Genomic DNA, 17,968 nt, shown 5'->3' with positions numbered 1-17,968 from the left:
GAGGGGTCTCATCGATTGTTAAGTTCAGTGAGGGATAACGCATTGTACTCTCAGTTGTCAGCATAAAAGAAGCATCTTTTAAAAGCTTCGTTCCAACTATAACTCGGTGTGCTTGCTAGAAAAAAAACTGATGATCATAGGAGCTTCATGCATGATTGATACCATTACTGTTTATTTTAAGACTGTCCTTGAGAATCAATCAAATAAAGCATTCCCACTGCATGTTGTGCAAAGCAAGAATGGGGAACACAATATAAATGCCTTTTCTGAAGAAGATGTGATGGACTACTCTTCCCATTAGTGCTTCCTATCAAAAAGAAGCAGCCAATAAAAATGAATCAGGCAGAAATTCATGTCAGAAAACATCCCCTGTTCTTTATAGTATGTTGAATTAACTAGCAGCCACTCTTAAGATTAAAAAAAAAAATTGGAGGTATTATCACACATAGAGAAGTAAGTAAATCCAACTAAGGATATGTTCGAATGCTTAAAAAACTATTTGGAAATAGTACAAACACTGAAAGACAATCTACTCTAAATCACCAGAAAATCTCCTTTGTATCAAATATTCTTTTTTAAGGTCTCAGATGGCACATGCCTCTTACCTTTCATAATTAAATGTTTGTAATAAATATGGATGGAATAACTCAAATACTCTAAAACAGAGAACATAACTCTTTTTCCATGAACCATTTTTAACATATACCTTGAAGAAAGAGAAAACAGCAATGCAAAGTAAAATCTTTTTTTAAGCAAAATCATAACTTTTTCTTGCATAATACCTTATTAAACTGATTGCGGGACTCAAATTATGAAGGAATACAATCACATTGATCTTCAGGCTGAAAAGGGAAACCCGATAATCATCAAAACACTGATGCAATCCCCAAAATCTCTGAAAGCAAATCTGACTTTCCCAAAGCAGGTAGCCATGAGTCCAAGCTCTCCCTCCCTCTTCATAGTGAGCAAGATAAAACCTAGCACCTACTTTTAACTACCTACCCCATGCCCCACCCCACCACCATCACCACCATCACCACAACCACCAAACTGAAGCAATAGGCCCTTCTGTTTACAACATGATAAATAACAGCTTGCCACTTTCATTCCTCTAGTCTATGAACTAATTACTTCTTTATTTCCACCTTAAATTATCTCTTGATTTAAATGCTAAAAACAAAAATCCATGGGTGGCAAGTAGTTTCCAAAGTTCACATTTGCCATCTAGAAAAGTCTGGACTTTCAGCCCCTTTCCATCTCTCTTTTATTCAGAAAAACAAAGTTGTATTTTTCAAAGGGTTAAGCAGTTTTGGTTTGAATTGGGCTTTTGTGTAAAATAATCACACTTAACATCTGTAAACTCAACTCTCCATAATGGTTCTCACTTTTTCAAACACTTTGTTTCTCTACCAACCATCACTTATTACATGGAGTCCTAAGAACAGTTTATATAAACACAGAGTTTATTCAGAATATACCCTCCCATATAGCATTTCTTATGGACACTTTGTATATAAATCTGTTACATGAAACATGTTCAGATACTGTGCAACAGGTCCTGCTGTTGTGTAAACACACACTCCCAACAAAATGACAGAAAGCTTTCAACAATCAACAACAGAGGGAAAAATCACATTATTCTTCAGAGACTTAATCGTAATTCTTTTCAGGCGGCAGAAGATCTTGTCAAAAGGAGTACATTTTACTAAGACCCTCTTACTGTCTTTGTATTCCACGGTGTATGTGATAAACTGGTTAGAGCCCAGATGTATACAATCTTCCACTGATTTACCGCATGTTACTGGCTTTAGTGCTGAGTTGATGACAGGATGAGTACTTTGGCAGAGGTCTGACAAGTCGTTATCCTTAAGTTCCCTTTTGCTTTGTGTCTGTCTGCTCCCAAAGCTATCAAAGTAAAGCAAATGACAGTCTAAATCCTCTCCCATTTGCCATGAGAGTGTCAAATAAAATTAAAAACACACTATCAGAACTATTGGGCCACGTTTATTTTCAATTGGCGGGGGAGGGGGAGAGAAGACACTTAAGAAGAGATGGATTTCCTGTCCTCTGTGCAGCCAGATCTAGTTACTGTGTATTAAGTTATGTCTAAATGAGAAAAAGACTCTGTCTAGTCAAGTGTTTTATCACAAAGTAATGTTATTAAACATATCAAGTATTCCCACACTCTCCTCTAGATTCTTTGGTTTTTAACCTCCTTTGTTAGGCACAAAACACAGGGAGAAAGATTTCAGGAACCATACCATGGGAGCACATCTTGCCAAGCAATGAATTCTGTATTTCCCGAGCAGTTTATTTACCATCAACTCAAACTGCTTTTATTAAGCCACACGTTTGCTGTATGTCGGACTTCGCCTCCTTCCCTGGTGAAAAGCATGGATTGTGTCTTTGAGCGCGCAGCACCCGTGCTTTGTGCTGCTGGGGATAACGGATTCCTAGTCTCACGCGCATCCATCACCTAAGACACTAGGAAACTCAACAAGGGTCTCGGCGGCCGGAGGGGGAACAATGTGCTGAGACCCGGGCTGCTCTGAGCTACGGGGATCCGAGGGGTGAACGAAATGTTTCAGGGAGCAGCCCAGGCAAGGGGAAAGGAAGAAAGCCCTCGTACTCTTACCTCCACATTGAAATACTGCTCCGTTCCGCAGACGGTAGCACATAAAATCCAAAGCAAGGTTTGCAAGAGAAATGCCCCCGAATGATGCACGAAATCCAACCGTCTTCCAGTGCCGAAGGTAAGTAAGATCATAGTGACCTGTGCTTCAGTGGACGGACGAGCGAGCTCCCCTTCGTTTCCTCCCTCTCTGTCTCTCCCTCCCTCCCTGCTTTCCTTTCAAAAAAAGTCCTCCGGGTGGGTCGGAAGCCTGCAGGTTCACCCACAGCCGGTCAAGGGGAGGCGACGGAGGTGCCCCGCGCTCTGCAGCCCCCAGAGAAGCAGCGGCGGAGGGAGGGGCAGCAGCGGCTCGCGATCACCGTCCCCGGGGGCCCATCACCGGGAACGTGGCGCCCAAGTTCACCGGCGGTTCCGGCTCAAAGCACCGAGTCGCAGCCGCAGCCGCCGCCGCCGCCGCCGCCTCCAGCCCGCGCGTACTCCTCCTCCTCCTCCTCCTCGCCGCCGTCCTCCTCCTCCTGGTCCTCCGCCTCCTTCTGGTCCTCCGCCTCCTCCACCGCCCACTCCGCCGCCGCCGCCGCCTCCTGCTCCTGCCGGATGGGCCGCGGCCGCTCCCCGCTCTCTCGCCGGGGCTTCTCCTTCCCTCCTCGCCCCGCTCCCCTCCAGAACGTTCATCCGTAATCTACATAACTCCTCCTTCCCGGGGTCTGCCTGCCTCTCGGGCCCTCTCGGTGCGCGCGCACACGCACACACACGCGCACACACACACATCTGCACATGAGCGCACACACAACCCGCCACGCACGCGCACGCCTCTTAAAGGAGACTGCCCGTAAAGGGTAAACCGCTCCTGGGCCGCGCACTGCCTAGGAAGCAGCCCTCCAGAGGGGCCCTGGGCTGCATGGGGCCGTTCACACACCGCCCACTCCTCAGCCGCGAGATCGGGCGCCCGGGCACCTGGGCGGCTCCACCCTTGCATCTCGCCCACCTTCCACCGATGCACCTCGAGACGAATGTGCCCCTCCCCTGCCGGGGACTGGGTGGGGCTCAGGCTGCGGACCCTGGTGTGGGCTGGGGAGCGGGCCGAGGCCCGGTCCTGGAGGGCGACCGTGATCCTCAGATCAGCGGGTCTGGAGAGCCAAGGGGGCGCTGGGACTCAGGGGGAGCGCCTGGGTCACTGTGCGCTACGTGGGGGCTCGGGCTGTCGCTGGGCTGGCCAAGTTTAAGGAGCCTGAGAAGGCAAGTCCAAAACTTTGCTGGGGTTCACCGACCAAGCCTGCGGCCTGCCGTCGCCCTGAATCCCCTCTACCGTCGGTACACCCCGCCTTCCAGGCTCCAGGACAAGCGCGGGGGCGGGGGACGTGGGGGCATCATGTCAAATACAAAGGAGGAAGAAGATGCTCACTTTCCAAAGAAGCTCTGTCCGGTGGACACACGTACACACAGACCCTGGAGCGGTGGTCCGGGTGTTAACGGAACCCCGGGCCCGGGGAGGGTGGGGGCGCTGGAAAGAAACGCCAACGCGCTGTGGGAATGAAGGGAAGGGCTGGGGAAGGAAGGAGAGGGAGCAGCCTGAGGAAAGGCGAGTGAGGCAGCCGGCGAGGGCGGGAGGAAGGGGCCGAGCGCAGACCGAGCGGGGGAGAGGCTGGCGGGAGCCCGGAGAGCTGCAGGCGAGAGGGGGAGGCTGCTGGCAGGGGAAGTTCGGAAGAGTCTGCCAAAAAGGACTGGAGCCCAAGCCGTGTGAGGCCGTGGACAGGGGTGGCAGCAACCACCAGCCCCGGGCAGGTGATGGTTTGGCTGAAAGAGAAAGGAGGGAGGGAGACGGGCAGGCACCTCTTTGGGGGCCATGCCAATAAATGTGCTTCACCTTGGCAGCCAGCAGAGGGGAAAAAGAGCCCATGGGAAAGGAGAGGTTGCAGCAAAAGGCGGCTCCAGGTGTGATAACGACCTCGGTGCGGTGGAACCGAGCATCGACAAGACAAATTTCATCAGAGTTGGTAAAGCAAGAAGTCGGACTACAAAAAGGTCATGTAGATGGAAACATGTTGAAAAACACTGCAAAAAATGGCACTGGACTGGGGTATCCTGTAGAGAAATGTGTATCCTGTAGAGAAACACAAAGAAGCTGAGGAATGGGACTTTGCAAGTGATACTTTTTAAAAAGGTACGAAATAAGACCCACTCAATTTGACTCGAGTCTCTCGGAGAGCCTTTCCCGACAGTCTGCTCTGTGCACAGCACGTCCTGGCCACAAAAGAATTTTGAAGACATGATAAGAAATACCTTATATTGTATAGTGTATTAAATTTTGCAGTTTCCACATATAGTATCTCATTTAATTCCCACAAACATCCCTGAGGATATTTTGTTTTCATCTCATACATGGAGAAAATAATGGTGATAAAAGATAACTTTCCAGGAGATCATTCAAGTGACAGAATTCAGACCTGAGTTTTCTGACTCCCAGTTCGGTGCATTTCCCACTACGTTCCACTGACTTTTAATATAGAAATCCCCTTCTGCCTTAAACAGTTTGATAACCCATAGGCTGAGATGAGATACATAAATGAACCAATTAAAAGGCAACATGAAAGCAAGAGCATTATATAGAAATGACAAGGTGTCACGTGTCGATATAAAATAACAAAGCATGGTGGGAAATATTTGTCAATAAATTAAAAATTATTTTAATGTATTCTTTATGTCTAGCAAAGTACAAAATTAAAGAGGGGGGAGATACAGAGGGAAAAAAAGAGTTTATGCTCTTTTCCTAATCCTTGAGTGGTATTTATTGAAGGGAGGGAGTAAAACAAATTTATACAAGACATACATGAGAACGCAGTTCTAAATAGTGAAGTCCTTGTTTAAATGAGCCAGGATAATAGAAGACTTTTTCAAAGTAGAATGCAAGTTAAAAGCTGTTGGGTTCTCAGCAAGAAGGGGTTTCTCACTGCAAGAAACCTGCTCATCAAAGAAAATACTAGAGCTCAGAACAGAGAGATACATTAACAGAGTGTATATGGAAGGCAAGATATGGGGAAGGGCTTGCAATAAAATATTCAGGTAACGTCCAATCAAATAGGCAAACAAGAATTGCTAAACCATTTTATATAGGAATAGGCATCTGGAGAAGATTATCTTCAAAATTTTGCATAGAATTGGCCATGGGGTGAGACTGGGTGCAAAGAGATGACAGATAACACAGGGTTTGAGTCCAGCTGTAAAACTGTAAGGGCTTGTACACGTGAGGTGGCCTGGAGACCTGTGCTTTTAAGGAGCCACCCTAAGGAAATGAAAGTAGGAAATCCTAAATTCAAAAGATAATCTCAAATTAGTGATTAGTAGTAATGACATTTTTTACAAGCTTTTTAAAATTCATCAGTGTGAATTCGGTGAGCAATGAATAAATAAATGAATGTTTAAGGTTCTAGAAATACAGAAATAAAATGCTAAGACAGACGTATAATAATTATAGCAATGTTGTAAGGACCCAGGTAATCACACATCCAGGCTGTTTTTATATTTAACAATGTGGAAGAAGTAGTTGATTTTCCCTGAGGTTCTTGGAGAAGACATCACAAAAGTAGTGGTTCTCAGAGGACATCCTGAAGCAAGAGTAGAAACAATAGACAGATAAGAAAAGGAAGGGTATTTCAGACCTGTGTGCAGCGGAGATATAAATGTAAAGATTCGGAGGTCAACGTGATACAAAGCAAGGTCAAGGTCAGAGACGGCATGGATGTTCAGAGATCGATGAAGAAGTCTCGTGAGCCATTTCAGGCTTTAGACTATATCTGAAATTAATTCTTGGAAGGAGATAATTGAATTTCACTACCTTTGTTGTACATTTGCTAATTCTGTGGAAATAGCCACCTTCTAGAAGGTCTCATATTTTTTTACTTCATATGTTCCATTAAGCATTTAATATCTGCTGTCATTGTAGACTTTATATTTAGTTCAATAAGCCTGATACAACAGTTCTCCATAGGGACTCAGTTGGGTACTTGTGGAGAAGTAATCACTTTCCTTGTCGGGTGAATTTGTGATTCCATTTCTCATCTGTTAAGGGGCAGAATTATAAAGACGTTTCTATTCTCAGATCTTAGTAGTGTTAGCTTCTTAGCTGGTGGTCTTCTTGGAGAAGGACTTGATTTCCTGTCAACAGGAGGTTAAAATATAGACTATCACTCTTCCCTCTGGAGTGTTAATGACATCTTTCCTCACAACTCTTGACTCTCAGTGTGTGTGCTTTCTGTCACATGCTTTTTCTTCTCACAATTCACAAAACTAATGAGCAGAAACTAATAACCTCAGAATTACATGTGGATGAAGAACAGATAATCCAAAAGAGACTAAGAAAGTGAATAAGGAAGCCAAAAGAAAGGTTAATAGCAATTCAACAAAATATTACATGGGAGTGAAAAGGTCTAATGAAATAAATGGTATAACTCTCCAGAGGCAAATGACAGACACTTAAAAGTGAGCAGTTGAATGGCATGCTGGGATATTTGAATATTCGTAACTACCAAAAATAGCATTGGAGGTAAATAATATATTAGAACCATCGAGACAGATTTCTTATTAAATGGGAGCTCTGTAGCTTAGGGATGAATTCCATAGCTTGGAAAGTTAAATAATCTTGTTCATCTGCCTGTCATATCAGTTTATGTACTTTCTTCCCCACTTGCATCAGTTGAGCCAGCATTTTTTTTTTTTTAATTCAGAGAAAATTGAATTAGTGCTAAGCCATGGATGTTCTCTCATGCATCTGTTATTAGCAGGGGCATGCGTATGAAGAACCGTCATCTAAAGCCTTGTTATTTAAGGCGTGCTCTCTGGTGGAACCTTAAGGTCTCAGAGCTTGTCAGAAATGCTGAATCTCTGGCTGCACCAAAATCCCTGGATGATTCATACACAGGATAAAACTGACAAGCTGCTAGGCATTATCATGGCCTGGGAAGTTAGGGTGATTTTTTTTTCAGTTTCTTTCATTGATTTATGCCCTCTTTTCACCTCCATAACTATGAGTGTTTCTCGGGTATTTGCTTTTCTGCTCAATTCTTTGTTCATTCATTCCTTCTCAGAACATTTATTAACTACTGTAAAATACCCAGCAATTGAGTAGGTAGAAAGGTAAATGGGAAGTGAGTTACGACAGGCCACCTCAGCTGGTTAGGGTATAAGACAGATGAGACTGAAGACCTGGACTTCTTTAAAGTTGTTTTCACTTGGATTAACTATCCATATAAACAAACAGCTAGCAATGCAAAACTTAGGGGCAATATTTTGACATGAGCCACTGAGTGGAAGCAGCCTCTGGTGTCTCCCCATTTCTTCTTCATGAGGCACCTGAAGTTTGGAGGTCCAGGATGACTGGGAAGCATGATGAAGCCATCAGCTGAGAGAAGGAAAGTGACAGTGGGGGTACATGCTTTTGTACCCTTAGGCTGTTGGGGGAGCCTTGTCTGTGCCCATAGGTGTGTCCATCACCCTATGAGGCCATTCCTCCAGCACAATTACATTCCTCCCAGTGACCTTGGTTTGCCTTAACACATACCAGGATTTGCAGAAGCTCAGAGTCTACCTCTGCCTTTCCCTCACTCCACCATCTCCCTCAGAATGTCTCTTCACTTTCAAGTTTTATCTGTTACCTCCACTCTGGTGACTCTCAGATCTTCAGCCTTAAACTCAATCCCTTGGTCTAGAATTCATATCATCCCTTTCACCTAAACTCGGTATGTTCCCCAAACAAGCTCATCTCACCTTTTCCTTGGATGATATATTCCTTAGTTCCCCCAGTTTCATCTGGACCAACTTTTCCCCTCAACCTTGAACACACCTTTGACTTTAATACTAGTCTGCGCTCCTTGCTGAGTCACCAGTATCTGTCACGTCTCCGTCCAGTGCCACTATGATTCATTCCTTCACCTGCACCACTGTTTATCACTGTCCCTTATAAATTCATACTCTTGCATCCCATGACTAACCACTGCAGTCGCCTCCAATCTGTTGTGAACGCATACGTTCTTTTTTTTTTTAACATTCTTTATTGAGTTATAGTCATTTTACAATGTTGTGTGCATACGTTCTTTTTCGTCTCCAATTATTCTTTACGCCGGTCCATTGACAGCTCCCTCTTTTACTATTCTTCTATATCACTTTCAACATAGACATGGCATTTATAAGTTCGAAGGAAATTTAAAGTTCTTTTCTTCGAATTCTTCTTTATTCTGAAGAGGAGCTTTAGTGGGGTTAAATAAGTCATGTGACTGGTTGACAGAGGTAAAAGACACATGTATTCTGATGTATAGCTTATTGCATTTTTGTTGAGATATAGTTGATTCACAAGGTTGTGTTCATTATAGGTGTTATAGCTGATTGCATTTTTAAAAGAAAAACATTCATTAGAAACTACTTAGACATGCAAGAGAACACCATGAACAAACAAGTCAGCTTAAGAGATAGTTTAATTGCCATTTTTCCCATGTCATATCAATAATTATGGTAGACTAAAATTGAATAATACCCTGCAGATTATCAGACCTGTCATGGCTTAGTGAGTGGTGACAGATGTGTTGAGAAAGGATATATTCTGTACGTGGCTGGTAAAATGGAGAAAAGGAATTGAGAATTCCTTTAGACACTGCATAGCTTTTGGAAAATCATTGTATTTCTAAATTTCATTTTCTTCAGCTATAAAATGGGATTTCGTACTCTGGGTAGTTGCGAAGATTAAATGAGATATTATGTGTGGAAGCTTTCTGTAAATTTTTAAATAGTAAACAACATAAGGTATTACTATACCATGGGACTATTGTCTGCTAGACATACAACAAGCAAGCAGCAAAGACTCATTTGAGACTCTGGTTGATGAAAGAAGTTTAAAACAAAAAGAAAAGAAAACAGAGTAAGAAATGTTCATGCTATGAGAACATTCCTAATAGGTCATACTGCAGAGTAACAAATGCTGTGTGTTTAACTGGTATTAATAGAAGCGATAAAGGTTTTCATTTCTTAGCAAAAAGAAGGGAGCTATAGAATGGCAGTCTTTAACATTGTTACCAAAATATAATTAGTCCCTTTTGAACTATTACGTAGCATATTAAATGGACTTTTTATTAGTTCATGGGCAAGAAAAGGAAGTGGAAAATAGAATGGAAATGAGATTGGCATCTGTAAAAGCTGTAAGATCACAATAAAAATGTATGATTTAGAAGTGAATATTTTAGATTAAATTAGAGGCATTGAATTGGAATCTAAACTTATGGAGTTCAGAAAACCTTTTATGAGCTAATTTCCAACAGTAATGAGAAACTAAACATCTAACTTGAAATGTCCTTTTTCTACACATAAGATCAAAAATAAATGTGAATTAACCCATAACAGTATAGTTATAATTAGAAGAAGGCGAGTAATAGAAAGATGAGAAAAGATGCTGGATAATCTTAGTTCTAGTAACATCTAGTGTCTCCATTGTATATGTCATCATTTTGAAATGTTTTAACCTCACTTATCTTTTGATTCCCTTAATGCTGGAATAGGCAGATTCATTCATATATTGATTGCTTCTTAGTATTAAGACATTTGATATGATGGTGAACTTGATTGTCTACTACATCTTTCACTATCTGACTCATCTTTCCCCATTTGTTGGAGAGCATTCTAATGGTCTAATAGTCTCATAGGAAGTAACTATTCAAAAGCATTTATAAAATTTCCCCCAAAAGATTCACTTTCCCTATCCTATGTTACATATTGTCATTGTTTTATTAATATCATTAAGATATCTGATTTTGTTTATATTGGAATAGTTGGGTTTTTATGTCATTCACAAGGTCAAAAATAAGTGATTCATTGTAAATTATAAAGTAATTGGTGTCTGGAAATCTGAAGACTTATAAGAAATTATCTCTTCCTTGAAAAAATAGCTAGTCATTTCAAATGAGCTAAGACTTACAGAAGTTTTGTTTATGTCATCAAAATGTAAACAGTGTGATTTCAGTATGAGTGTATGTCACTGTCAGGAAATTGTAACTTGACAATAATATTTATTTAATATTTATTTCTTGGTAAAATATGTTACTGTTTTCTATAAGATTAAAACTTACTCATCTAAAGAAATCTTAAAAATGAATTTAAAAAAAATCTAAATTTTTACACTCAATATTTTCTTCAATATCAACTATCATCATATAGTTCTAAGTAAATCATCATCTTGTTAACCCAAGGAGTCAAAAAAAATTTTTATGCCTTGGCTTAAATTCTTACAGTTTCCATAGGACCAAATACACTACCTATAGATAGAATTTAAGTGTTACTATAAAAACATTCTAGAGCAGAAATATATATATGAACAATAATGCTTTTGAAACTTTATCTGTATCAAAGTTACATCTACATTTGCACCTTTTCAATTTCTTTTACTTTTTAAAAATTCTTTGTCCAGTTATGTTAAAGATAACTTATTTTCTACCTTAAAAGACTCTTACTCAGATGCTTGTTTCACTTTGGAAAATAAGACAATGTAGTTAGCTGGATATTGTTTACATGAAATTTTGACTAAAATTTAAAATTTCATTTAAATTGAGTTGGGACTAAAATTCATAGGATTGTGAGGACTGAACTGTTAAGTCTAAAATTTATAGAAACACTTCATTGGGTGGAAAGGGAGTGGATGGCTAATTCCATGCTTACACACAATAAAAAAATTCAATAAATATAGTCATTTAGCAACTTCTTCACAATATCTAGGAATGGGAATTTGTCTACAAAGTAAAGTGGTCAGTGAAGCTCCCAAGAGCATTTATACGACCTTTGGGATTTTGATCAACTTATTCATAACAAAATTACATAGTTTTTCATGGCTAAAATCATTTAAAATATACATATAACACCCAATCAGGAATGTCATTCAAGTATCTCCATTTAAAAATGAAATTAAAAATATGAAAACTCATGATATGGGAGGCTTACCAAGAGCAGAAAAATGTATTTGAAATCTGCTTATGAACCTACAATTGATTTAAACAAAATAACCCATAAATTCAGTTCCCATAAAAATGTTAAATTTCAAGTTTTCTGGAGACTTTGAAGACATTAGACAATTTATTTTCCTGTCCAGGATTTGAATCTTCTCTACAACATCCTCATTTTTTTTAATTGAAAAGAACTCCATTATTACATCATAATCACTTAAATATTTATGAGTGCTCCCTAAAATTTCATGCTGAAATTAAATGTAAATTGTTCTCTATGCAAACGAAATCTGTATTTTCAAAAAGTATTGTTATTTCTTGATCCTCTGTTATTGTAACACAATGGCTTAAGGTTATTAAATTCAATTTTAATAATTTTCCAAGTTTTATTTGTCATTGATGTATGTACTTAGCTATATACCGTAACCTTAATCAGAATATAAGACCTTATTTCTTGTCTCTTAGGATATGAATATAATCTGTAGAGAATAAGATTAATACCTTCTTCAGGAAAGATATTATAGGCTTTCTTTAATGAGTTTTAGGTCCCTATATAGAACCACACATTTTTGTTCTTTTTTCATCTTAGAGTAAATGTGACCTTTCAGTCAGGAGGCCCTGGTGGATATTGGAAACTGCACCGAGATGGTGGTCTAGAGAGTACGTCTTAGTTCTAGCTTTGTCAATAAGTAGCTGATGGAATTTAAGCAAGCCTGTCAAACATTCTTTGCTTAATATATTCTAATTGCCAAATGTAGAATTTGAATCAGATAATTTCTGAAGTAGCCTAAATTTCTCAACTTCTGAGAATGTATAAATTGATGTTAACTCAAGGTCATAATCAATACCCATCTTGCTAAGAGTTCAGAAATAATAATATTGTACTAGATACAATCTAACCTAAAATGTTGTTGATTTAGTAAGTTTCATACCCTGCCTGTAATAAGTAGATGAAAGTATATTTTGGATTACCCTGAAATAAATTCAGAGGAACACATGGATAGATGTAAAACTAAGGGAGCTGTCTCTACATGAGGCTTCTTTTCTTTTTTTCCCTCCATTTTCTGTTTTATTAGGTAGAATTTTAAGTTTGCCCATACACATTATATTGCATACGTATATACAGTACACTGCACATTTTTTAGTTTACACATATGTACGAATTACTGTTTCTAAGAACAGATTAGATCTTTAGATTTTTAAACTTGCATAGTTATCAAAGGAATAAATTTTGATTAAAAGCTGTGCTGTGCCTGTGTGTCTGGGTGTGTCTGCGTACGCGTGGCACCTTTGCCTGGCTCGACCACTAGGGGTCATCATAATGCGCATGTCTGAGGGGAGGAAGGCTTTTCAGCCTGTTGGTGCTTGCTTTCTTTCCTTTCTTTTTTCTTCTTTTTTTTTTTTTTTTTTTTTTTTTTTGCTAAGGTGCAGCAGTGCATGATAATCACTTTTCTAATAGATTGTATAACTTAAAAGAGAACCTCTATTTAAAAATAGCTTTTTATGTTGACATATATGTGAAGTTATTCTACCATAAGAACTTTCTTGGATAGAGAAAAAAAACTGTTTTTCTTCCCATCCCTCTTTCAATTGCTTCCAGTTTAGCATCTTCTTCTCATTTCAAACTTCCTGTATTTAGTTTTCCTTTTGTATTATCAGGCGTTCAGGGATATCAATAAAATTTCCGGGTATTTTAGAATACATCAGTATATTGGATTTAACATGAAGTGTCTACCTATTTGTAAACAAATGCCTGTTTTTAATTCAATAAAATGAATTAGAGATAGGTTATAATAAATGATTGTATATCATACTTTATTATAAAAGTGAAAAAAGGTAGGTTTATGATGACAAGTATGATACTCATGAGTAAAGAATTTAGCAATTTCTAAATTTCCTGATGTAAATGTTTTTTCACATCTCCCTGATGGGCAACCGACATAGTTCTAACATGCAAAATTATAAAATGATTTTTAACACTGATTGATTAAAAAAACACAGGTTTATTAGCCCTGTATGAAATACTTAGTTTAAGGTTGCCACATTTAGCAAATAAAAATACAGGGCTCACAGATAAATGTGAATTTCAGATAAACAACAAATCATTTTTAGTGTAAGTATATCCTATATAATATTTGGGACATGCAGTAAAGAATTATCTATTATTTATCTGAAATTCAACCTTGACTGGGTGTCTTATATTTACATAGAAACTCTTCTTAGGGTATAAATATGTCCAACTGACTAAAGTTATTTCTAACTATGTATCATGAGATAGAGTTTCATCTCAGTTATTTAGAAGGCAAACTTTAGGCTTCCTTATGGTGCAAGAAAGGAGTACAATCAGAATTACAAGCTAATAGGCAGGAGGAAGGAAAGAAGATTGGGAAGGAAGGAGGAATGGAGAGAAAGTAAAAGGGAAGGAAGAAGAAACTAACGAATGTCTCTGGCTCTGCAAAAGTGACCTGTGAACATCCAGCAACTGAGAGAAACCTAGCAGAACATAAGAGAAAAGGATTATGCCTCACAATTCAGAAATTGGTATACTTCCTACCAGGTGAAAAGCAACACTTACATTGGCAAACAATTGCACAAAAGCTGGGAATTATATGGGAGAGAGGTTAGAAAAGCAAAAAGAATAAAAGACAGATGATGGAAAAAAGATAAAAGGGAGTTACAAAGAGCCTAAGTAATGTCAGTAAGTGTGGAAGTCTTAACACAAATGGAGATCCAGAGACTTGAATCAGCACTGGTCTGGGTGAAGGTGTGATGGAGTAGGTCAGTCTTTCATTCTCAGGAACTTCCACGAGCATCAGTTACCACATTAAAGCCGTATTATCATTTGGCCAATCTTACAGCATGTTAAGAGTAGAAATTAGGAAGGTGATGGCAAAACCATTTTTAGTTCAGTTTAGTCACCAAGAATACGAATCTGTCTTGCCACAAATCTGCAAATTTCAGTGATATGAGAGAAATTATGTAACTTGCCTAAAGTCACAGAGCAAGTAAAAGAGTAGAGTCAGGATTCAACCCCATGTTTTACAACAAAAGTCTCATATTTATTTCACTTAGCAAAATTATCATACCAACCAACGTATTTATTTGGCCAGGAGGGAGAGTCACTATGGTAGAAATGAGTTAAAACATAATGCAATAGAGGTGTTGCCTCTCGTGGTAGTTTATTCAAGGAGAGCAAACCCAAGTGAACTTGTTTTGAAATCCATCTAATGAAAAGATGAAAGAATTCCCTTATTATCATCTCATCCTAATGGAAAAGACAAAAATGTTTTATGTGAAAATACTTAGGACTGAGTCACATGCAAAGAGATACAAGAAAACTCTGTTACCTTGATAGTGGTGATATTATGAAGGGTGTTTGTATATGTCTAAACTCATCAAACTACACATTAAATATGTGCAGTTCCTTGTATATCAATTACATTTCTATAAAGCTGTTAAAAATGAATGAAAAATTGAAATATTTCCATTTAAGAAATACAACAAAATCAGTTATCAAATTTTAAGCAAAAGGAAAAAAGGGGAAGATTAGCTTTAATCTTACAAAATTGTAGAATTCTGAGCAGTTTATCCCTGGGAGAGTTTGGGAACAATTGAATGTAGAATGTACACAATGTTGATGAATTATTGACCATTTGCACATGGACAAGTGTTGCAATTAGTAAATATCTTCAGCGTAACGGTCACCTACTTAGAGAATCTTTCTAAATTCTTATCTCAAAGTCCTCTCAATCCCATTCCCCTTGCCAGTCACTGTGATAAATTATTAGTTTATCTCCACCTACCTCCTCCAATTTCCAGCCAAAAAAAATGTAAGCTCTAAATTGTTTGCTACCATATCACCAGGATCTAGTGTAATGGTTACCTCAGAAAGGAGAATGCTAAATCTTTATTGAAAGAATGAATGAATGATACTTACATAAACCAATCCAATGCCTATCAAATACAATATTTGTATTATGCTCTGAAGTTTACTGTGTTTTAAGATGGACCCTTGGGTCCCATATTACCTTATTTCTATTGTTTAGAACAATCTACCTCCTGCTTTTGAACTTCAATAGTATGTTGAGTATAAAAATAATAGATCATTTTATCAGGTAATGAAACTCCAATATTGGAGATTTCTGAGGCTTGTCATATAATTACATATCTTATTTCATTTGCTTTTGATTTTGGAAGCCTGTTAACTGTTTTGGGTTTTTTTTTAATTATTTTTAATCAATTTCCCTAGAAAGTGTTACACTTGCTTAATCTTGTAAAATTCAGAGGTGTCATTATTTCAATGAATTTCTTTCTTTCATATTTTTGAATTTTTTCTTTCATTTGTTTTGTTGTCTATTCAGAAATATGTGCATCCTGGAGTTCCTTTTTTTCCCATATATAATGCTTTCCTTTAATCATTCTAAACCATTTGTTTCTTGCATTTTATTTCCCATTATTTTTTTCAATTTTCAAGCCTCTTACCCATACCATTCTTTCTTTTTTTTCAATGCTTCTAATATAGCATTTATTCATAATAGGGTAATTTTTTTAATTTTTAATCAAACAGGCAAATAAGAATAATTTAGACTATTAATCCCTAAATAATCCATGAGGCATAGTTGTATAGGTCTCCAGAAATTCATCTAAGTTTTCTATGTTTTAAAACTATTTTCACACTTACTACCAGTTAAAATGTCTCAATGTTCTGGATTGTTGCATCAAGCAGAAAACTGATGAGAGGTACAAGTTTTCATTAAGTAAAAATCTTTTACATGGAAGAGAAAAAAATACTATTATGCTCCATAAACTTTCTGAGCATCAGCAACTGCCTCCTTCTTTCAGTGGTAACAAGATACCTCAGGCAGGAACTCGCCAGCTTCCCTTGACCCTGTTCAGTCATATATAATCCCCCATGAATTGTTTCCATCCTTTCTTATTCAACAAATATTTTAGCACTATTTCTGAGAATACATAGTTGCTGTGGAACTATAATAGTACTAGCTAATCTGATGAATATAAGCAAGTATTCAAATTTCAATAAAATACATACACAAAAATATTTAACGAGCACTTAGTGTGTGTAGATTATTCATGAAGCTCCACGGATCATAATGAATAAGCCATGATCTTTTTCTCAAGGAGCTATGAAGACTATTCAGAGAGCTAAGAGACATCCAGGAAGAGCAATGTTATTTCACTTAATTTTCAGTTTAGTAGTGATGTGACTTAAAAAACAAGATTTGATATCAGATAAATGGCAAAGACATCTGGCTTCTCCATTTACTTACTGGTATATGTCAAGATCTGTGTCTGCAGAACCAGGCCAATAAGAGCTAGCTCGTAGGGAATTTTTATTAGCATAATCCCTGGTAAAAACTAAACAGTCAGTCAAAGTCTGTTCCCCCTTTCCTTCCATAGGAAGTTGTGATAATCAGTTGGTCTATTAATCGTCACCATGTCATGTGGTTCATGTCTCAAAAGCACTCACATTAGAAGGTGGTGTCTTCTTTTCCAGTGTTTCTCCAGGTCAAAGTTCAAGATATCTTGGGTGATGAAAAAGATGTCTTGGGCAATGTCTTTCATCATGACTCTGGACTCACTGTTATCACACCTCCTAATAACCACAGTGTTGTTTATAGACAGAAAATATAATGGGTTGGTAAGAAAGTAGATGTGATCATCAATCTAACTTGCCCATATATTTCTTAATCCAAAGAGAGAGGCTCATTTCATAGCCCAGAAAATTAATTCCAGATGGTTTAAGTAAATTGCTCAAAGTTAAACCAACTGACCTCTTGACTCTTACTTCATTACTTTTTCCATTAAATCATTTGTGTGTTGCATTTAGAAACTAGATCCAAAGATTTGGGGATATAAAACACATGAATATATGTAAAGATATTACTCTTGCTAATTCTTAAACCATCACGGATTTTCTTCTCTCTTGCTTTTTCTAGATTGAAATAGTTCTTCAGGTTGGAGAAGAGAGAATGAAAATTTATTTTGAGTAACAAACTTTTTGTCTGTTGATAGATGGCTTAAACAAAAATCACCCCAGAACAGTTTCTATCCAGCCTTGAATTACTCTTAAATATAGCTTTAAAAATGTTAAATCTTTTTTTATTACTCAGAGTTTGTTAAATGTAACCTGTGAGCATTGCTATCCAGACACCATTATTCCTTTTATGTTGCATATTTTAAAATATTTTCCTGATTATGGTCTTATATAATAAGAGCACAATTGTAAAAATAATTAGGAATTTACAAAATGTTTGTATTACTAGTTAAATCACTACAGTAAATCAGAATTCACTATCCAGATTGTATAAAAATTGTAGTTCCTAGCTAACAAGAAGTAAATTTC

General features: G+C 38.1%; 1 protein-coding gene across 1 annotated transcript in view; it reads right to left on the bottom strand.

Moving 5' to 3' along the window:
* Positions 1–3,249, bottom strand: part of MMP16 (matrix metallopeptidase 16) — a 275,059-nt gene extending 271,810 nt beyond the window's left edge. The window contains exon 1 of the mRNA XM_006202357.4: positions 2,636–3,249. Coding sequence (XP_006202419.1) covers positions 2,636–2,767 — 132 coding nt within the window. The 5' untranslated portion in view covers positions 2,768–3,249. The remainder of the gene's footprint in view (positions 1–2,635) is intronic.
* Positions 3,250–17,968: the final 14,719 nt, after the last annotated feature.

Source organism: Vicugna pacos, chromosome 29 (genome assembly GCF_048564905.1).
Source record: "Vicugna pacos chromosome 29, VicPac4, whole genome shotgun sequence".
Classification (NCBI taxonomy): domain Eukaryota; kingdom Metazoa; phylum Chordata; class Mammalia; order Artiodactyla; family Camelidae; genus Vicugna; species Vicugna pacos.
Note: the sequence above shows the minus strand (reverse complement) of the source record. Positions and strands in the feature narration are given on the sequence as shown.